Source organism: Gossypium hirsutum, chromosome A13 (genome assembly GCF_007990345.1).
Source record: "Gossypium hirsutum isolate 1008001.06 chromosome A13, Gossypium_hirsutum_v2.1, whole genome shotgun sequence".
In the NCBI taxonomy this organism is placed as follows: domain Eukaryota; kingdom Viridiplantae; phylum Streptophyta; class Magnoliopsida; order Malvales; family Malvaceae; genus Gossypium; species Gossypium hirsutum.
In genome coordinates, this window is record NC_053436.1 from 90,306,296 (window position 1) to 90,329,604 (window position 23,309).

General features: G+C 35.5%; 1 protein-coding gene and 1 long non-coding RNA gene across 2 annotated transcripts; one reads left to right on the plus strand and one right to left on the minus strand.

The window, feature by feature from the left end:
• The first annotated feature begins 7,085 nt into the window (after positions 1-7,085).
• Positions 7,086-8,557, plus strand: LOC121212462 (uncharacterized). Its single transcript, XR_005907680.1, has 2 exons — positions 7,086-7,822; positions 8,146-8,557. It is a non-coding gene; the product is annotated as an uncharacterized lncRNA (long non-coding RNA).
• Positions 8,558-14,031: 5,474 nt separating this feature from the next.
• Positions 14,032-17,483, minus strand: LOC121212327 (uncharacterized). The gene is made up of 7 exons (XM_041084792.1): positions 17,383-17,483; positions 16,579-16,827; positions 16,116-16,218; positions 15,864-16,031; positions 15,393-15,560; positions 14,390-14,513; positions 14,032-14,348 (listed from the first exon to the last, which is right to left on the minus strand). Exons 1-7 carry the CDS (start codon positions 17,481-17,483, stop codon positions 14,032-14,034), a joined length of 1,230 nt encoding a protein of 409 aa, XP_040940726.1.
• Positions 17,484-23,309: the final 5,826 nt, after the last annotated feature.

Consider the following 23,309-nt stretch of genomic DNA (forward strand, 5'->3'; position numbering starts at 1 on the left):
AAGCAGGTCCTTGATATTTTTCGGCTTTCGACCAAGCAATCTTCTCTGTTATTCTCGTATCACGAACTGCTTTGAGTGTGGGTTTGAACCAATTGAATCAAAACATAAAACTAGAAAAGATTTCTTTTCTTTTGGGGTGAAAATGAAAATTCTCTATTCTTTAATAGAAATTGGTAACCAATTTATTCGTGTTTTGATTCAATTGGTTCTAGCCCATACTTGAATCACTTCGTAGTACAAGAATAGCATAGAATATTGTTTGGTTGAATATCAGAAAACGTTAAGGATCTGCTTATCTAAAAACACAGGTATGATTTCAGTTCAAGGTTTATTGCTATAAATATCACAAACCAGGTCAATTTTCAAAATTATAATTTTCTACTATGCAAGAAATCCATTTTCAAACCGAATTTTTTCCAACAATTGATATCAGAGCTAGGTTATGTTATATTTATAATGTAAATCGAGACAGAAATTTCCTCTCTTCTTCATGTATGATGATATTTGATAAGATATGACATTTTTGTAAATATTTGGATGTTTAGGGGAATATATGTGAATGAATGTATATAATCATTTTATTATTATGGATGATAAAGTAAATTTTCCAAAGTTGTGATTACTAGAAATTTATTTGTAATTTAATTTATTTTTTGAACATGTATATTTTAGACCATGGATTATAATCTCCATGTAAGATTTTAATTTTATTCATTTAGAATAAAATATGTGAGCCAGAAACAAACATAGGAATTTTGTAAACTATTTTTTCCTAACAAAACCCAAAAAACTTAGACGAAGAAAACCCAACCTAGCTAAGTCAACGGTGGTTCGACGATGATGGCCAACGATGGTCCGACGACGATGGCCCGATGGTGGCTGATGGTGGCATTGACATAAAAACAATGATAGAAGACAATGACGATAGAAACATAAACTAGTACCGCAGTAGAAGATCGTGGTGACAAAATTGAAGGCCCAAAGTATGTTTGGTAAATTTTGTAATTCTATAGTTTTATTTTTTTTTAGGATGGAATCATAGAAACTTTGGCTAGTTAGAGTCATTTAAATTTTATGTTTTTATATTTATGAAATAAGCATGATGATATTTGTATGACTACAAATATAAATTCATGCATATATGACATAAGCATGCCATATAAATTTGGGAATAATGCCACATGTACTTGTCATACATATATTGATCATTCATGATTGAAATCAAAAATTAAAAACCTTTCACATTTTTAAAATTTTGAGTGGGAGAAGGTCGCTAAACAAGACCTACGACCTCCAACAATGGTCTCTTATAATGGAATGAAATGAACTTGCCTCAAGGTAGACGTTGTTATGTGGACTGAGGAGATTTTCTAAAAGTAAGCAGAATTTTCTTATGGTCATATGATAATTGAACTGACCTTTGTGGTAGGTATTATCATGCGATATATCAAGAAATTTTGTCTTCAAAGAGGACAACTAGTCACAATATGCTACTCGGTGAGATTTATCTCAAGATGACTCATTTGTGGTGCATGATAAAATAGGTGTTGAGTTGATACTCAAGACCATCTAGTTGAGTAACCCCCTAAGAGTTATGTTTAAGTTACAATGATGACCGAACATTACATGATTATTAGTACATATGAATGCCTAAGGAATTAGGTTCATATACTAATTGGATGGAAACTCATGTTCTTACTAGTTGATCTTGGTCACCCCTAGTGGCTTGATACAATGGGTGTAGGAATTATCATTTCAATGACTTACAAATGTTTTCAAGGTTTAATGTAAGATACATGCATCATCTTAATACATATCGTAATGTTACAAAACATTTTTAAACATTTTCTTAATACAAAAATATTAATATATGAATGTTTTATTTTCATTTTGAAAATGGCACCAACTCTGTTTTATTTTCAGTTTGAAAATGGCACCAACTATTTTATTGAACATACTCAATGAAAACAAATTGAAGGGAAATAACTATAAGGAATGGAAAAGGAACCTCATAATTGTCCTGAGCTGTGAGAAACTTAAAAAAATTCTTGATAATAAGTGTCTATTGACCACTTAACCTGAGGCTAAAAAATGTTGGGAGGAGTCTGATAAGATAGTTTGTTGCTATATGCTAGGAAGTGTGAGCGACACGTTATATAAGAAATTAGAGAGCTATAAGGCTACCAAAGTCATTCTGAATAAGCTAGAAGACATGTTCGAAGGCTAAGCTACCTTGGCTCGACAGTCTGCTATAACCAGCTTGATGAATGCCCAACAAAAACCCTGTATTCCGGTCAAAAAAGATATGATTACTCTTATGAGATACTTTTTCGAGGCCATGGTCTATGAAGCCAATTTGGAATAGAACACTCAAATTGATATGGTGCTCAAGAGCTTGTCCAAGGATTTTGATGCCTTTCGTGCCGCATATAACTTTGGCAACAAAAAACCTTATGCTTACACAATTCATAAAGGAGTTACAATCCTAATGAGTTGATGTTGAATGACGGTCAGCCTGTCCGAAGAGCATAAGCAAACATAGTTGTTGTTTCTTCCTCAAAAGGGAAGGTAAACACGCTAAGAAAGGCAAGACTAAGGTCTCGTGGCCACCACAATTGGAAAGAAAAAGAACTAGGAAGCCTAAAGACTTATCTAAGTCTAAATGCTTCTTCTGCATTAAAAAAGGACACTTCAAAGCAAATTGTAGAGAGTGGAAGGAATACCTAGCCACCAAAGAAAAATGTATAGAACTCTTTATGATGGAAGTTTGTTTAGTGGAAGATTCGATAGACCACTAGCTCATTGAGTCAAGAGCCATTAATCATATTTTTTTTCTCTACAGAGGTTTGAAGAGACGAAAGATCTTAGAGATAATAGCTTATTGTTACGAACCGGGAACAGGACAAGTATGGCAATTGAAGCAGTGGGAGATGTACATCTTTATTTTGATAATTTTAGGAAAATTATTTTAAGAGACGTTTTCTTTGTCCCAAATTTGAAAAGAAACTTAATTTATGTTGATATTTATATAAAGACGGCTTGACCATGAATTTTAATAATGTAATTGCAATATTTAGAAATGGCAATCTTATTTGTAATGGATGGATGTCAAATAGTCTCTATGTTATCAAACCAAAGATGTACACACTACTTAAGACTGAAATATCATATAAAAGACTTAAAATTTCTCACTCTAATGAGTCATACCTTTGACATTTAAGACTTGGATATATTATCCGAAAAAATCACTAGACTTGTGAAAGATGACATCTAAAGTTTGCTTAAAGAAGTTGATCTTCCACAATGTAAATCTTTCTTGGAAGGTAAGAGACTAAGTGATCTTTTAATGCAAAAGGAACAAGGGCCCAAAAACCCCTAGAACTTGTACACAGTAATGTAAGTGGCCCCATGAGTGTTAGTGCAAGAGGTGGTTACGAGTATTATGTAACATTTATTGATAACTATTTCAGGTATAGGTATGTATACATAATGCACCGCAAGAGTGAAACATTTGATAAATTCAAAGAGTTTTTTGTGAAAGTAGAGAAACAATTAGGTTTACCCGTAATGCCACTTCGGTTAGATCAAGGTGTATGTGGTTTGTTTTATAACCTATAAGAGCAAACTGTTATAGTGTCAACTCATGCTACGTTCCTTGAAGAAAGTTACATGAATGACTTCAAACCTCAGAGTAAAAAGGTACTCGAGGAACTTTCGAAAAATATACAAAACCTTAATGAAATGGTTCCAAAACCAACTCCTAATAGTAGAACTACAAACGATCAGAAGCATAAGGTGTTTCGTCACAGTGTGAGGGTCTTTCATAGGCCTGAGTTCTTCCAATTTGGTGAAAATGTTTTTAACACTGAGTCTACCGAATAGGAAGATGATGACCCACTCACGTATGAAGAAGCAATGCAGAGTGATGATTCCAAACTCTAAGAAATAGCTATGAAAGTTAAGATGGATTCTATGGGTTCCAACTCAGTGTGGGAACTTGTAGACTTACTGATTTGGATAAAACCTAAAGGGTGTAAGTGGATCTACAAGAGGAAAATAAATGCAAATGGAAAAGTGAAAACTTATAACTCTAGACTTGCAGCAAAAAGTTATGCTTGGAAAGAAGATATCAATTAAATAAAGCATAAACAAAAAGAAAATAAAAATATCATCTTCCTTAGCTCATCTTTCCACCGAATTTAGAAACCAAAGAAACACCATTTTTGAGCTTAAGGTTCAGCCAAAACTAGATTCATGCATGTAAGTGATTTTTCTATTTATTTCTTGTAAATTTTATGTTTTTGAGATTGTTGTAACTTAATCTAGCTAACCCAGTGATTATTTCGTAAAACTGTTAAAGATTGTATGACTTACCATTAATGAATCTTAAGTGTCCATGAGGTTAAATGATGAAATTGTAAACTTGGTTGTTAAATCTGACGATATTGTAAATGAATTTTGGTTAGTTTTGGGTTTAAGAACTAATATGAAAATATGTAAAGTTTAGCATGAAAATCCTATAAAATTTTAGTATGTGAGGGCTAATTATGGGTTAGGTTACATTCGATTTTATATATTGGGGTTTAAATGTGATGATTTTAATAGTTTTGATTTTAGGGATTAAATTGAACGAAGTGTAAAAGTTTAGGAAAATTTTGTAAAATAAAATTTACATGTCATATGCATAAAAATGAGTATAATTGAATTTGATAAATTGAATTTAACTATTATATAAATCAATGATTGAACTGTACGGAGAAAACTCGAGAAAAAAATTGCATAATAGTCTCTACGAATCAATTCTTTAGCCGAATATAATAGGTAAGTTCATAGTATAGATATATATAGATATTTATGATTTGTGCTATTATGAAGTTTGTTAATTTAATTGTGGTTAAATCATTAATTCTAGATATAAACTATTTAATTGCTTACAATTAAGTACAAGGTAAGTACCTATTTGAAAATTTACGAGCATATATGAAACATGAGTTATATGATTTCGGAAAGAATATAATTGATTTACAGCATGTGTACGAATATTTTGGAATTGCCTCTAATTTACAAATGTTATGAAATCTATTAAATGCCAATTTGAACGTAATAAATGATTAGGATACAATTGACATGCCAATAGGGTTAGAACGCATGTTTGTATGGGATTGCACTTTGGTGCCTATGTTTGCACTTCGATGCCTCTATTTACACTTTAATGTCTCTAATTGGACTTCAGTGCCTTTGTTTAGCATTTCGATGCTCTCTGGTGTGGTGTAGTTACCCAAGTATCTAAGTTATTATACTAAAGTTCATCGGGCTATTAAAAGTTATGGATGCTCTTTATAGGATTTGTTAAGATATGTTGTCGAAACCATTTTTATTTGAAAGAAAAAACAGGAATCGACATTTTAAAAACCGAATGTGGAGTCGCCACCAATCTTTTTGTTTAGGTGTGATTGGATCACTAAGTAAAAGCATTTTATTTCATTTAAATCAATTTTGGTTCACATAAAACCAAAAAAAATGGGTTCGGGAGTCGGTTACGCATGGGAAGGGTGAGCACCCTTATTACGCCCAAAAAATTGGTACCAAACTAATTCGATGCTATCCTTATATCAAAGGTTTTTTAAAAAACATCTTTCGAAGTATAATTCTTTTTAAAATGTTTGACTAGTTCAAATTAACGGTCAAAATTCTCTCGTTTCAAAGATATGCAGCATCATATCTAGCACGATTGGACACAATCCTTTATACCTTCAAAAATACGATTGATTTTTTATCCTCAAAAACTCGTAAAATTATAAAAGGATATCCAAATATTTAGTTCACCGAAAAATCATACCCAGCACAGTAGGGCACGATTTCCCGAATTCCCAAATATTGAATATTGCCTTATTTCAAAATTTTTGAATAATAATGAAAATTGGAAATTAGCTTAAAACACATTTACTCGTTTTTAAAAGAAATAAGATAGAATACTTAATGTATCACAAAGAAATATTTGTATAGAAAAGGATAAACCATTTTAAAGCCAAATACAACTTAATACAACTATTCTAGGCAAATGTAACCAAATTCTTAATCATAAAAGGAGAACAATTAATATAACAAATAAAACCATGAACAAATAATATACAATAACAATATACATAATCTGATGCAGCACAATTAATACAAGATATACAAAATAAAATGAAAATTTTAAAAAACGACATGATGTAAGGCAAGTTTAAATAATAATGATCACACAATATATAAAAATTGAGAAGTTAATGATTTTGAAGCAAAATAGAGATATATAAGTAGTCATTAAAATATGTATAATAGGACGAAGATTTTTAAATCAAGAAATATTCCAAGGGCTAAAAAATATATTTATTAAAATATATAAAGGAAAATTTAGATAATGTATGGGGTATAAAAGGATAACAAAAATATATAATAAAATATAATCTTTAAGAAATACATACAGTTTACAAAAACATACATATACATAAATAAATTTAGTAATCATTACTTGTAAAAAAATATGCACTAAATAATGTCTTTAAGATTAAATTAAATTATAAATTATATAATAGACTTGATAATATACTTATATGTACAAAGAAGACTATATGCATAAAATGTATGGATTTAGTAATGTATATAAATTAAATTTATGTACCAATGTTTCCGTATACGTATAATATTTAAGTAATATATGAAACATGTAATTTCCTTTTGAACAACAAATATATATATAAATATATGAGTAAATTCAAAAACAGTTAGATGTATGTAATAATTTAATGTTAATAATATTCATAGAATAAAGCTAATTTTATTATAAGGTATATATATACATGTATAATAATGTATAAAATGTTACATAAAATATTATACAACATGTGAAAATACAATTACCAATTACCCAAATTACAACAAATAAGTAAACCAATAATACAAATGATACAATTAATACAAACATTACAAATAATATAAATGATATGATAAAAATAAATTTAAAAAAATAATTACTAAAGTAACTCAAAATATACAAGTAAATAAGCCCGAATTTAAAACTATAAAATGAATCTAAACGAATTACCTAATTGAAATCAAAGTAAAAAATGAAAAAGGATAATTTACAAATAAAATAAACTACTAATAATAAAATAAGGACCCACGTATAACACGCGTGAATTCACAGGGACCCAGATTGAAATTATCCTTGATCCTGAAACATTGCGTTGAGATGTGGGCTAAAATACGAAGGCATACAAATTTTAGGGAAAATTTCTAAGATAAACAAAGTATAAACAGAGGCCAATTGAAAATAGGCATGAAAGAGGAGGACCATATGCGCTATTAACCCATTTGAAGCAAAAGCAAGCGGATCCAATTCTCGGATTGGGTCAACACGCGCAGGCCCACTCTTTTACATGATGCTGTTTCCAAATCTAATGCTACCTTTTAATTTTCATTCATTTTTTCTTTTCAAAATTCAACTTAACCTTCCATTTTCCTAAAACAAAAATTTTATCCCCTATCACTAGGGTTTGGCTCAACATGCAGCCGCCCAAACCATCATTTATTTGATGGCCAAGGGAGCACCAATGGTGATCGGATTTTGTCAACAGAAGCCCCGCTCATGGAGATCTGGTAAGTGCACTCCTTCTCCCTTTTTTTTTAAAAAAAAAAAACTTAAAATCCTATGCTATTTTACCAAAAGCAAAATAAAGTTCAAAGAAAACATCCACTTTAGCCCGAATCAGTCTCGAGATCTCCCTTCAACTTCGATGTCAACGAAGCAAAGAGAAGAAATCCATGGCATTTTTGCACGGTAACACTTCTTTTCCCTTGTTTCCTTTTTTTCTATTTTTTTTAAAAAAATGCAGTGATGAAGCACTTCCAGAAAATAAATCAAGAAGGAAAAAAAAACTAGAAAAGCTAAAATCACCTTAAAATGTTGACTAATTTCTCTCTATTTGATTTGCCTGTGTATGCGTATAGTCCGCGTCAAAAATCAAGGTACAGATAATGGCTTTTTGTAGCCAGATTTACAGAATAAATGAAAAATAAAAATTATATTTTCCTTCTATCATTTGGCTGTATATTCTGTTACTGCTTCTTCTCGTGTATTCCTGTGCAAACTCGGCCATACAGAGAAGCGAGGAGAAGTGCGAAGGAGGCCATGCGAGGAGCCACTCGTGGGAGCCCCAACTCTCTGGCCTATTCCAGAAGCTTCTAGTGCTCTCATCTGCTGTACTCTTTTTTTGGGCGTATTGGGCCTCGGGTTTGGGCTATTGGGTTTTAGGATTTATTTAATTGGGTCGGATTTTATTGGACTTTTATTGTATTGTTTTTTTATTTTTGCATTTTAGTTTTTGGGTTTTGTAAATGGACTTTGGCCCTATAAACGATTTGGCCTTTCATTTATTTTTGTTTGGTTTTATAAATATATTTTTATTTTTGGTTTTTTTGTTTTTCATGGGCCCGGGCGAAATGGGCCTATTACATATGTGATTAACTATCAAAAGAATTATGCTATTGAATGGATATAGAAGAATGTTTTTGATATTGATTCAATGGAATGAATATATGAATGATTTTGATTAAACTATTGAAGAATATGAATTATATGATGATTTATTTCTGTGTTAAGTCTCACATGTTCTTGCAAATTGAATAACAAGTCATTATAAACTAAGTTTTTTAATTTCAATCATTTGTATAAGGTAAGTTGGTTTAGATTTTAATTATGAACTTACTAAGTTATATAAACTTACTCTATTTATTCTCTATTTCTCTAGTTAACATTTTGCAGAATTGGACAAACATATCAACTTCAAGGCTCACACTATCAATCCTTCGTCTTGGTAGATTTTGACTCGTTTAATTTAGTTTTGTGGCATGTATATAAGGTATTTTGGGTTGTTGGATTTGAAGTCGTAGGATGGAAATTGTAATATGTTTTAATGGTTAATTTGTAATAAGATAAATATAATGTTTACTATGATATGTTGATATGGTAAATTGATAAAAGCATCTTGAAAATGTTATGTTGATCTTAGATTTTGAAATGGTTGGAAATGGTTGAACTTGTATGAAATGTTTGGTTTCTATGCTAGTTGATGTTTGTAGTTAATGCAAATTGTGATATAAAAATGTACATGGATGGTAAGTTTGGATAGGTACCAAAATGATAATGTGTGTAATTAGTGTAAGTTTACTTTGATTAAGACAGGAAAGTTTTAGCTTGATAGAAAGGCATGGCTTAGATTGCACTTTTGATACAATGTACATTAGTGAATATATATTCTATGTGGATGGTTTGATTGTACTTTTGAATGTTGTTTGTGATAGTGTCTTATGACATATTGGTTAGAACTAGGCAAATGACATGTTTCAATATGAACTTAGTATGTTTTGAATAGGTGGAATTGATAAACCGTAATTTATACATATTTTTACCCCATGTTTAATGCATTTTATGGGTGAGAATTGGTGAATTCGATGCTCTTAATGCTTTAATTCCATGTTTTACACTTAAAAGAGCATAGGAGAGCGAAAGGAACGAGAAACGGGCCAAAAACGGAGAAAATGGGCCAAAGTACGAAATCAACACGGCCTGGACCTCCTTCCACGGGCAGACCACACGGCCTTGTCAATTTGGCAGGCTCGAGCACGGCCTGAAGTAATCGAACACGGGCGTGTGCCACGGGTGTGTCCCTGCTGAGCCCAAGTTGAATCCAATTCGGAAAAGGCTAATTTTGAGGGCTTTTATGCATTCCAAAGCCTATAAATACACCATAGAGAAAGAAGAAAAGGAGATGGAGAATAGGGAGTAAGGAATTACTCCAAGGAAGCCGAGTGATCCATCTCAGAAGCCGGATTCATCATCAAGACTGAAGATCTCTCCTCAATTTCCCTTCAAAAGTTTTGGGTTTTTCTTTATGTTTTGTATTCTTTATTCTTTTGAGATGTTTTCTTATTTAGTTGTAAACTAAAACCCCTAAATACCTAAGGGGAATAAAACCTAAGATGAATCTTGTTATTATTTTTGAATTGTATGATAAATATTTAACTTGTTCTTAATTATGTGTTCTTAATTCTTGTTTTAATATCCCAGGATACTGATTCAAGACAAGCTTTTATTCAGAGGAGGAATAGACCCCGTCTAAGAGTACATTTGTCATAATTAAGCGGAGTTGATTGCGCGTCTAGACATAGGGTGACAAGATTTTGCCGGATTAGGGTAAAACCTAATAAGGGGATCCATAGATCGAGTTAATGCAACCCTAGAGTGTTAATTAGAGAAAAGGCTCGGTTATTCAATCTAGGGATTAGACGTTATTAGTCTTGAATAGGGATAATAACATAACTTAGGGATCTCTACGAAACAAGTTGAATGAATAAATCGTCCGATTTAGAGCCAAAATAACAAGTAAAGTCTAGGTGGATTTTTCCTTAGGTATTTTTTTAAGTCAATCGATTTTCCCCAAAAGCAATTCCCCAATTCTTTTCTTTGTGAGTTCTTAGTTTAGATAATTAGTTAATTAAAACAAAACCTCTTTATTCTTAGGCTAGATAATAAAAAGGCAGTCATTACTAGTACTTTTAGTTCCTTTAGGTTCAACAATTTGGTATTGCTAAAACTATACTACTGTTCGATAGGTACACTTGCCTACATCGCGATAATAGTTAGTTTCAAAAACGATTAATTATAAATATTTAAAACCTATCACGAAATAACGCGATCAGGAATGAATGATTTTGGTATGCTTAGGATTTAAGTAAATTATTGATATATATATATATATCTTCTATTTCAAGGTCCCTTATGGCATACATGGTCTACCACATGGCTGTATGTCTCACATGGGCATGTAACACGACCATGTGCTCTGTTTAATTTTTGTGATTTCAGGTACACATGGCATCAACCTGTTACACGACCTGATAACATAGTCGTGTGACCCTATTATACATGGCATCAGTCTATTACACAGTTTGGGGACTTGACTTTGTGCTATTTCATCGCAGGGCCTCAGCCTTGTCATAAGGTCGTGTGGCCCTTGTTTTCTGTTTTTACCCTACTTTTATTTATGTTATGTTTCGAAACAATCCTTGTCTATTTCTGAATTGATTTTCGAGATTCGTAGGCTTGATTTAATTTTGTTTTTGTATAAATAACATGTTTATTGAATGAAAGTCTATTGATGATTGTTTTGAAATTAAATTTGTATAGAAATAGCCTTTATGTGTTCGGATAATTGTTGTAGCATCCCGTAACCCTAATTCAGCGATGGAGAAGGGTGAGGGGTGTTACAACACATGATTACTTTTCATATTTGATGTTGATAATTTTTTAAACAAAATTTTGGGCTTTGAATGATGTTGATATTATGAATATGCAAGCGCAACTTTGAAGACCAATCCATTTAAAGCAACTATCTTGAAAATTAGATTGGATCGGATCAAGAAATTAAATCCCTTGGATAATAGACATTAGATTGGGATAACGTTGAAGACATATCTTCAAACAGATGACTTTTATATTGATTTTATTAGTATATTGTATTTTTCTATTTTAACTATTTGTTACTAGGCGATTAGATTGTAACTAATCTCTTGGTATCTTAGTAAGTCTCGTACTGCTATATATTTGATAGACTTTTATAAGTTTTTGTAACACCCCAAACCTGGCCTAGACATTATGACCGAATCTGGTGATGTCACATGGAATGGAATTCGAAAACTAGTTTGTCGAGTCAAAAACCGTTCCAGTTATTTAGCCTTTATTTTATTTTCGAAGTAAAAACGCATGTTTTTCGAAATGTCTAAATTCATATCTTTTTAGCAGAAGCTTTGAAAACACTTATTTTAGGAAAAAAAACCCGTTTGATCATAGAGAAAATCGTGTTTTATCATGCCTTGCAGTAATAAATCGTAAAACAATTTGAGAAACCAAAAATTTAAAGCCAGACAGTCCAAAGTCCATAAATTACATCAAACCCCAAATAAGTAATAAAATCTGAAAGTTTGCGAAAAATAGTCTAAAATTTATGTGTGTCCATCGTCGAGTCCTCCGCTGCGCTGACCCCTCAGATCTGGGGACTACCTGCTCAGATTAAATAGAAAAGGGAGAGTTTTCGCAAACTCAGTGTGTAATCCCCACAGAAAACATGCATATAGAAACACATCATAATACAGTCGTTTACAGTCCCGGCCCAAGCCCATTACAAAATCAATTTAGCCATAGCCCATTCAGATACAATCTCAGAATTATATTAGGGCCTTGCCCATATCAGACACAGAATGCAAATACAGTAAATCAGAATCTTACTCACAAGCTTCTACACACCATCTCCGTCCAGGTCTACACACCATGTGGGGATTAAATCAATCCACCCATCCCTACATACTATGTTGTACCGAAATGCGGCACATAATTAGAAATTTGCAGCTGAGCTGCCAGATAACAGGCTTAAGAGCCTTTTAGATACTTCCTCCAAACATCATCAACCTACCCCGATGCTATGCAACATACCATAAATGACATGCAAATATACTAATAACAAAACATACATTCAGTTTAATACAGATATCAGGCTCAGTTAGACACCATATAATCAGATCACATAATTAAGGGTCTAAGTAAAGCTTACCGACCCTACAGTAAATCCACAGTCGACTTGTGTGACCCGTGCAACCTTACAGGATACTTCAGAAAAATGGGCTAACACATCCATGTGGCTTACCCGTGTGGGCCCACACGTTCATGTGGCCCACACGGCTCAAATTGGCCTTGGCCGTGTGGATCACAAGGCCTTGCCCAGAATTCCACATGCCCGTGTGGCCCACACGGCCCAATTGGTCAAGCCCATGTGTCACACACAGTCGTGTCGCACTTGCATGGCCTGGCTCATCAATCACACGGCCGTGTCCCCTCATACGGCCTACCACACGGGGGACTACACGCTCGTGTGGCATCAAGAATTTACTTTTTTGGCTTTTGCTGAATCCCGGTTTTTTTTCATTTTCAGGTACACACCTGGTGTCAATTTGTTTTGAAAAGTAACTTGAGCCTTCAAGAACCTATATTTGACCAATATAACACTTAATTAATCATTTGATTCGTCATTTAAACAATAACCCCCAAACGAAAAACCCAAGAGACTAATCCAATAACGATTCAAAAAACTCACCACGACAAAAATGATAACAGCCGTCACCACCTACTGAAATATCTGTTTACAGCCTTCGAATAGTACCAAAATGAGAGCAACATGAACTTTCATGTTAACTGCTTAATCAAAATACGACAGAACTAAGAGGAAGCATCACTTACTGAACCAACATGATAAACCACTGCACCAAAAAGGGAGGTTTTTCACTTAGCAAAGTAAACGAAAAAGAAAAGAGGGAGGGAGGTGAAAATTAGGTAACAAAAATGATAAACAAACGTCAGAACAATGGAAAAAATTTTGGGAAACAGAGAACAGAAATTTTGAATGAACCGAAATTAGCAAAAAGATTTTGATAGAATCCCAAAATTCCTTAACTATCTCACCATCATTCCCACTAACCTCCAACTACTCAAAAACCCAAATTTACACAACTCTAGCCGAAATTTGAAGCAAAAACATCATCCATGCTCTCGTAGGGATTCGAACACAGGACCACCAGCATATTAACACTCCACTTACCACCAGACCAGTAGGCCCATTCTGTCAATTATTTACCGTTTTTATTTAAAAGCCTAACAACCAAAGATTGGGCTACATTCATAAAAATACCAAAATTTCCTAAGTCATGGCTTGAACTTGGGACTTTTCACACACATCCAGAACACTTAACCACTGAAGCAGATACACAGTTGTGTATCACACATACGCAAAAACAAAAATTAAATTTTTGAGGTGTCACACCTCTACCCCCTAAAAGAAAATTTCGGCCTCGAAATTTACCTGATCAGAACAGATAAGGATACTGCTGACGCATCGCATCCTCAAGCTCCCATATAGCCTTCTCAGTGATATGATTCCGTCACAGCACTTTCACCAAAGGAATGGATTTCCTCCTAATGACCTTTATATCACGATCCAGAATCTGAACTGGCTCCTCCTCGAAGGTCAGATCTAGTCCAACCTCAATTTCCTCAACAGAGACGATTTGCGTGAGATCAGAGTGGTAGTGTCTCAACATCAAGATGTGAAACACATCATAAATGCGGTCTAACTCTGGAAGTAACTCCAACTGATAAGCAACCGGTCCCACTCGTTTCAGAATCCGATACGACCCAAAAACATAGGGCTCAACTTTCCCTTGCAACCGAACCTCAGAACCTTCTTCCATAGTAAGACCTTCAAAAACACGAAGTCTTCCATAAAATACTCGATCTCACGTCTCTTCAGATCAGCGTAAGGTTTCTGCCTATCAAAAGCTGCCTTCAGTCGATCTCTAATCAATCGAACCTTATCTTCAGTCTCGGAGACCAACTCAAGACCCAGAACACGTCTCTTGCCCAACTGAGTCCAACATAAAGGAGTGCGACACTTACGACCATACAGTGCCTCGTAAGGTGCCATATGGATGCTAGACTGAAAGCTATTATTATAGGTAAACTCTGCCAACGGCAAGTACTCCTTCCAACTACCTCAAAAATCAATTACACAACTCCTTAACATATCATCCAGTATCTGGATCACCCTCTCAGATTGGCCATCTGTCTGAGGATAGAAAGTAGTACTAAAATCTAACCTTGAACCCAGAGCCTCTAGTAGCTTTTTCCAAAATCGAGACGTGAAGCGAGGATCCCTATCAAATATGATCGAGATAGGTACCCCATGCAATATCACTATCTTCGATATATAGAGCTTAACCAATTTCTGAAGAGAAAAGTCTGCCCTAACCGAGATAAAGTGAGAAGACTTGGTCAATCGATCCACTATAACCCAGACAAAATCCTTCTTAGTGGGTGTTAGAGGTAACCCACTAACAAAGTCCATCGTTACTCGCTCCCATTTCCATAACGGTATCTTAACAGGCTACAGCAACCCCGAAAGCAACTGATGCTCAGCCTTAACCTGCTGACAAGTCAAACAACGAGCAATGAAGTTAGTAACTTCAGGCTTCAACCTTGGCCACTAGTATAATTCTCGGAGATCTCGGTACATTTTATTCCCGTCGGGATGCATAGCGTAGGGACTACTATACGCTTCCCTCATAACCGACTATCTTAAATCATTATCATTCGGTACACAAATCTGATCGCGAAAACAAAGTACCCCATCACTGTTTATCCCAAAATCGGAAGTGTCACCATTCTCAATCTGACGAAAACATAACTCGAAAGTCCTATCCCTCATCTATTTACCTCCGATCTGCTCGATCCATGTTGGTTTCACCTGAAGTTCAGCAAACAAGCTCCCATCATCGAATAGGCTAAGTCGAACGAACATCGTCCTCAGATCAGTTATAGCCCTACGGCTCAACGCATCGGCCACCACATTAGCCTTGCTAGGATAATACTCAATGGTACAATCATAATCTTTAAGCAGCTCAACCCATCTACACTACATAAGATTCAACTCCTTCTGAGTAAGGAAATACTTGAGGCACTTATGATTAGTGTAGATAATACACTTTTTACCGTACAGATAGTGCCTCCAGATTTTTAAAGCAAAAACTACGGTAGCCAATTCCAAATCATGTGTCGGATAATTCGCTTTATAAGTTTTGAGCTGACGAGATGCATATGCCACCACCTTACCATCCTACATCAACAAATAACCCAAACCGACATGTGATGCATCACTATAAACCACACAGTCCTTACCGGGCTCAGGCTGAATCAAAACAGGAGCCTAAGTCAGAACAGTCTTGAGCTTCTTGAAGCTCTCTTGCTGTGCATCAGTCCATACAAAAGGAACTCCCTTACGCAGAAGATTAGTCAACAAAGCTGCGATCAAGGAGAACCCTTCTACAAAGCGCCGATTGTACCTCGCTAACCCCAGAAAACTGTTGATCTCAGGCACGTTCTTCAGCTGTTTCTAATCCAACACTGCCTTAACCTTACGAGGATCAACTCGTATCCCCTCAACAGTGACCACATGTCCTAAAAATGTTACTTCTTGGAGCCAAAACTCACACTTGCTGAACTTAGCATATAGTTGTTTCTCACGAAGAATCTGTAGCAGCACTCTCAGATGCTCATTGTGCTTGTCCTCCAACCTTGAGTACACCAAGATATCATCGATGAACACCATTACAAACCGATCTAGATAGGGTTGGAACACTTGGTTCATCAAGTCTATAAATGTCGCTGGTGCATTAGTCAAACCAAAGGGCATAACTAGGAATTTGTAATGACCATAACGAGTCCTAAATGTCGTCTTATACACATCAGCCTTCTTAACCCTCAATTGATGATAACTCGAACGTAGATCAATCTTGGAAAATATAGAAGCCCCTCTGAACTGGTCGAATAGATCATCAATTCTCAGAAGTGGGTACTTATTCTTGATCGTCAGCTTGTTCAACTGCCAATAATCGATACACATACGCATGGATCCATCCTTTTTCTTTATAAACAGTACCGGTGCTCCCCATAGAGACACACTCGGACAAATGAACCCATGATCCAACAACTCCTTAATCTGAATTTTAAGCTCCGTAAGCTCTTTCTGTGCCATTCGGTAGGGGGCGATAAATACTGGAGCTGTACCCAGAATAAGTTTAATCCCAAATTCTACCTCTCGCTTTGGAGGCAAACCCGGTAGCTCCTCAGGAAAGACATTTTGAAATTTCCTCACAGTTCTGATGTCCTTTACAGAAGAATCCCTAAAATCAGAAACACTTACATAGGCCAAATATGCCTCACATCCTTTTCGAACCAACTTTTTCGCCACCAACACCGAAATCACATTAGTTAGAAAATCCTGACGTTCCCCAATCATAACTATTTTGGTATCCTCTTCGATTCTCAGAATGACCCTCTTGGTCATACAATCTAGGCTTACTTGGTGCTTGACCAATCGGTCCATCCCCAAAATTAAATCGAACTCCCCAAATGGAAGCTCCATCAGATTAGCCAGAAATACTATCCCTTAAACCTCTAATGGAACATCTCTATACAGTCTACTAACCCGGAAGATTGCCCCAAGGGACTCAATACAGTACCTCACTATCAGTACTCTCAACTGGAGTCCCCAAAGTTTTTAGACAGAGCACTTACTACGTATGAGTGTGTACAGCCTATATCTATCAGTGCAAGATAAGGTACATTATAAATTAAAAATATACCCATAATGATGTCTGGAGCATCTTTGTCCTCTCGTTGATGAACAGCATAAAAAAGAGTAGACTGTCTCGCCTTACTATGTCCAGCACCTCTACCCCTGGCCTATGCCGTTATCACCCATAGCCTGACCACGACCCCTAGATAGCTGCTGAACTACCCTCGGTGGCTGCGCAGTACCAGCACCCGGAGCTTGCATCTATTTGGCCCTTAGCGAAAACTCACGAACGCGGTGCTTAATAGACCCACATCTCAAACATGCCCCAGTTGTCCACTACTACAATGCCAACAAGACACGTTCCCAGTAGATGCAACAGGGTCCCCAACTCTAACTGGCCCATCAGATCTGGCCTTTTTCTTAGGCCTCAATGTAGAACTCGAAGGCTCCAAATCTCTCTTATTCTTGCCTCTCTCCTTATCCTGGTTTTGATATTCAGCGCGCTTCACCTCCTCGGTGATATTCGTCTTCTCTACTAGTGCTAAAAAGTCAGCTCCCTCTGGGAAGCTATTAGAACTCTTAAACTGTCTCTAAGTCCATCCTTGAAGTAGACATAACACTCATATTCAATCACCACCATACCTCATGCATAGCAGTTCAACCTAAAAAACTCAATATAATACTCAGCCACTATACGATCCCCTTGCGTGAGATTTAAAAACTCACGTCTCCTAGCATCGATATAGCTTGCCCCTACATATTTACCTTGGAAAGAAGACTTATAAAAATCCCATGTCAGTCGTTCGCGCTAAGTGCCCTCCTTAATGGTCAACCACCATTGCTATGCTTCATCACGAAGCAAGAAAACAACCACTTTCAGTTTTTGTTCGAGTGTAAAATCCAAATCGTCCATAATTTTTTCCGTGGCCTTTATCTAGTACTCAGCCACGTTAGGGGTGACTCCAGTGATGCCCCTAAATAACTCAGCCCCGTTGGACCAGAGTGGTTCCGTAATTGACCCTCGGCCCTTAGCGAAAACTCACGAACGCGGTGCTTAATAGACCCACATCTCAAACATGCCCCAGTTGTCCACCAACATTCATCTAGATGGTGTCTACTACAATGCCAACAAGACACGTTCCCAGTAGATGCAACAGGGTCCCCAACTCTAACTGGCCCATCAGATCTGGCCTTTTTCTTAGGCCTCAATGTAGAACTCGAAGGCTCCGAATCTCTCTTATTCTTGCCTCTCTCCTTATCCTGATTTTGACATTCAGCGCGCTTCACCTCCTCGGCGATATTCGTCTTCTCTACTAGTGCTAAAAAGTCAGCTCCCTCTGGGAAGCTATTAGAACTCTCAAACTGTCTCTAAGTCCATCCTTGAAGTAGACATAACACTCATATTCAATCACCACCATACCTCATGCATAGCGGTTCAATCTAAAAAACTCAATATAATACTCAGCCACTATACGATCCCCTTGCGTGAGATTTAAAAACTCACGTCTCCTAGCATTGATATAGCTTGCCCCTACATATTTACCTTGGAAAGCAGACTTATAAAAATCCCATGTCAGTCGTTCGCGCTAAGTGCCCTCCTTAATGGTCAACCACCATTGCTATGCTTCATCACGAAGCAAGAAAACAACCACTTTCAGTTTTTGTTCGGGTGTAAAATCCAAATTGTCCATAATTTTTTCCGTGGCCTTTATCTAGTACTCAGCCACGTTAGGGGTGACTCCAGTGATGCCCCTAAATAACTCAGCCCCGTTGGACCAGAGTGGTTCCATAATTGACCCCCGGCCCCCAGATCCAGTATTGGGCCCAATAACCCTCTCTATTATCCTGAGCATAGCTCAGGACAGTGCGTCGTCCTCTGCCATGTAGTCTTGAGACCTAGTCTCAGTTACAGGTGAAATCAGCGTATCACTAATATCCAAGTTAGGCAAGTTGCTAGAAGATGAGAACCCAGTTCGAGCCCCTCTACGGCCTCTACCACGGCCTCTAGTACCCCGTCTGCTGATACCTCGTGTGCTCATATCTAATCGAATTATTTGTATTAAGAGTTTTATGAATCAGTGACAATTCAATAATTATTAGCAAATATTTTATGTAAGCAGTTTCAGTAGTTTAAAGTGATTTTCATAATTCGAAGTCTCAGTATATACTAACTAAAGTGTTTTCAGACTAGTCTATATCAATGTTTTCAGAGTAAACTATCAGTAGTTTCTAATCAGTTTTATGAGGATATAGAAAACTTACAGGATCAGCGCCGGAGACTCGATGTACCAAATACTCAGTCAAAAATATTTCAAACCATGTTAAAATTATTTCGTTAAAACCAAGTTTTTTTAACCCAAATCCACAGCCGAGTTTTGCAACCTGACTCTAATACTACTAAATATAACACCCCAAACCTGGCCTAGATGTTATGGCGGAATCTGGTGATGTCACTGGAATGAAATTAGAAAACTAGTTTGTTGAGTCAAAAACTGTTCCAGTTAATTAGCCTTTGTTTTAATGTCAAAGTAAAAACGCATGTTTTTTGAAATGTCTAAATTCATATCTTTTTACTAGAAGTTTTGAAAACACTTATTTTAGAAAAAAAAAACCCGTTTGATCATAGGGAAAACCGTGTTTTATCATGCCTTGTAGTAATAAATCGTAAAACAATTTGAGAAACCAAAAATTTAAAGCCAGACAGTCCAAAGTCCATAAATTACATCAAACCCCAAATAAGTAATAAAATTTAAAAGTTTACGAAAAATAGTCTAAAATTTATGTGTGGCCTCTGTCGAGTCTACCGCTGCACTAACCCTTCAGGTCGGGGGACTACCTGTTTAGATTAAATAGAAAAATGTGAGTTTTTGCAAACTCAGTATGTAATCCCCACAGAAAACATGCATACAGAAATACATCAGAATACAGTCGTTTACAGTTCGGGCGCAAGCCTATTACAAAATCAATTTGGCCTTAGCCTATTCAGATACAATCTCAGAATTATATTAGGATCTTGGCCCATATCAGACACAAAATGCAGATACAGTAAATCAGAATCCTACCCACCAACTTTTACACACCATTTCCGTCCAACCCTACATACCATGTGGGGATTAAATCAACCCACTCATCCCTACACACCATGTTGTACTGAAATGCGACACATAATCAGAAATTTGTAGCTGAGCTGCCAGATAACAGACTTAAGAGCCATTTATACTTCCTCCAAACATCATCAACCCACCCCGATGCTATGCAACATATCATAAATGACATGCAAATATGCTAATAACAAAACATACATTCAGTTTAATATAGATATCAGGCTCGTCATACACCATACAATCAGATCACATAATTAGATGTCTAGGTAAAGCTTACCGATCCTACAGTAGGTCTACAGTCGACTTGGGCGACCTGTGCAACCTTATAGGATATTTCAGAAAAATGGGCTCACATGCCCACGTGCCCTACCCATATAGGCCCACACACCCGTATGGCCCACACGACTCAATTGGTTGAGCCTGTGTGTTACACACGGCCTCATCTGGCCATCACACGGCTATGTCGCATGCACACGGCCTGACTTATCGATCACACGGTCATGTCCCTTCACACGGCCTACCACACTGATGTCAATTCACTGTGAAAAGTAACCCAAGCCTTCAAGAACCTATATTTGACCAATATAACACTTAATTAATCATTTGATTCATCATTTAAACAATAACCCCCAAACGAAAAACCCGATAGACTAATCCAATAACTATTCAAAAAACTCACCATGACGAAAATGATAACGGCCGTCACCACCCACTGAAATATCTGTTTACAACCTTTGAAGGGCACCTAAACGAGAGTAACACGAACTCTCTTGTTAATTGTTTAATCAAAATACGATAGAACTAAGAGGAAGTACTACTTACCGAACCAACACGATAAAACACTACACCAAAAAGGGAGGTTTTTCATTTAGCAAGGCAAACAAAAAAGAAAAGAGGGAGGGAGTGGTGAAAATTCGGCAGTAAAAAGGGTATACAAATGTCAAAACAATAGTAGAAATTTTAGGGAAGAGAGAATAGAAATTTTGAATGAACAGAAATTAGCAAAAAGATTTTGATAGAATCCCAAAACTCCTTAATTATCTCAAAATTACTCCTACTAACCTCCAACTACTCAGAAACCCAATTTTACACAACTTTAGCTGAAATTTGATTCAAAAACATCATCCATGCTTGCATAGGGATTCGAACATAGGACCACCAGCATATTAACAATCCACTTAACCACCAAACCAGCAGGCCCATTCTGTCAATTATTTACCGTCTTTTATTTAAAAGCCTAACAACCAAAGATTGGGCTACATTCATAAAAATACCAAAATTTCCCAAGTCATGGCTTGAACTTGGGACCTCACACACACATCCAGAACACTTAACCACTAAAGTAGATACACAGTACATATGCAAAAATAAAAATTAAATTTTTAGGGCGTCATAGTTTTTGTATTGAGTAATGAGAGCACTTAATTGTTTATTGAGGAACGTATTTTGAGAGTGCATTTGAGAGAGTAAATAAGTTGTGTTTACAACCTTAGTTCTTATGGAAAGAAGTTAGAGGTGAGTGATATAGGTCTTTAAATACAAATGTGAGGTTACTATATCAGGACTATGATAGAACTTGAATCATTTTTTGTATGAGAGATTAAAGATAGTGAATTTACTCATTGAACTAAGCTCCGCAGAGATAAGGAAATCAAACCATGTAAACAATCCTTATGTCATTTATTTACTTTGTTTTTTGTTTATTCATTGCAAAAGAAAGTGAAATGGTCGTTTCCGTCAAGCACTTCAACAACACTTTGTTTACTAAGCAATTAGCAGCTATTCGATTCAACAGTAACAATAGTGACATCCAGTTCAATCTCAATATTCTTATTGTTAGCCTCTCTCACAAGCATCAGCTTGTCTCAAAGTGCCCGTATTTCTGCTTGAACACTTGTGGCAAAGGGGATATGTCTATAAAAACCTATCACCCATTTTCTGGCATGATATTTAATAAGGGTACCTGCCCTTACCACATCATGTATTAAGGGAAGAGCCATCTGTATTAAGCTTGAACCACTTCACAAGTGGAGCTTTCCATGAAACTAAAATAATAGTAGGAATTAATAAAAATTTCAGTAATTTAGAAAGGGCGTAAAATTCCCCGCTTTCGATTGCTTTGTCCAGGTATAAATTTGTCCTTTCTAAACACCTTAACATTCTTAGTAAGCCATATTTGTCAAATGAAGGGAAAAAATAAAACTCTCCAAAGGAATCTAATGCTTACTAAACATGACGTTGGATCTAATGCAGTCCAACCAATCCCTATACATTTGAGTAGGGTTGGCCCCATTTGGGTTAAGAGACTTCCACCTTTGTTGGCTAACAAGACAATTCTTCAAGAGGCATTCAATTGTTTTCTTGTGGTTATTGCAAAGTGGGTACAATTTTGGTGTCCAAAACCTTTACTATTCAACAAGTTTTGAGTCAAAATAATACGATGAATGCCAAAGCAAAAGGTTGAGTTTAAGTGGCACATTAGGCTTAGTTTGGATGAGTGGTGCATTTACCTCAGCTGAGGTTAAAAATAGTGGTGGTGGTAAGATTAGTTACTATACCAATGAGATTAGATAATGTAACAATGAGATTAGAAACAACAGTGGAGTGTGTGTTTGGATTCAAATGCAGCTGTAGCGGTGAGGTGAAAATAAAAAATGACTATTAAGGATATTAAATTAGAAATGATCTATAATAAAAGTTTTTAAAATTATTTTATTTTTATGAAATTATTAAAAATATGTGAATTTATAAATTCATTTAACAAAATATTAGAATATAAATACAATATTTTAAATATTCTAATTAATTAATATATAATTATATAATTTTATTATATTAAACGAATGAAAATATTGAAAACCTTAAAAAATAAAACCTTAAAAATTTATTAAAATTTTATAATAAGTGAATAAAGTGAAAATATTTTAAAACCTGAATGAAGCGTAAAAAGTAATTAGAAGTTTTCCTTAAATAATGTAAATTA

Bases quoted from the DNA above. Each gene is read 5' to 3' on its own strand.
- LOC121212327 (XM_041084792.1), bottom strand. From the start codon at position 17,483: ATGCAAGCTCCGGGTGCTGGTACTGCGCAGCCACCGAGGGTAGTTCAG. The intron at 16,828-17,382 runs GTAGAGGTGCTG...TTCTGATTTTAG, and splicing joins GATAACGGCATAGGCCAGGG to GGATTCTTCTGTAAAGGACA. The intron at 14,514-15,392 runs GTGAAACCAACA...TGTTGGACTCAG, and splicing joins GCTTGTTTGCTGAACTTCAG to TTGGGCAAGAGACGTGTTCT.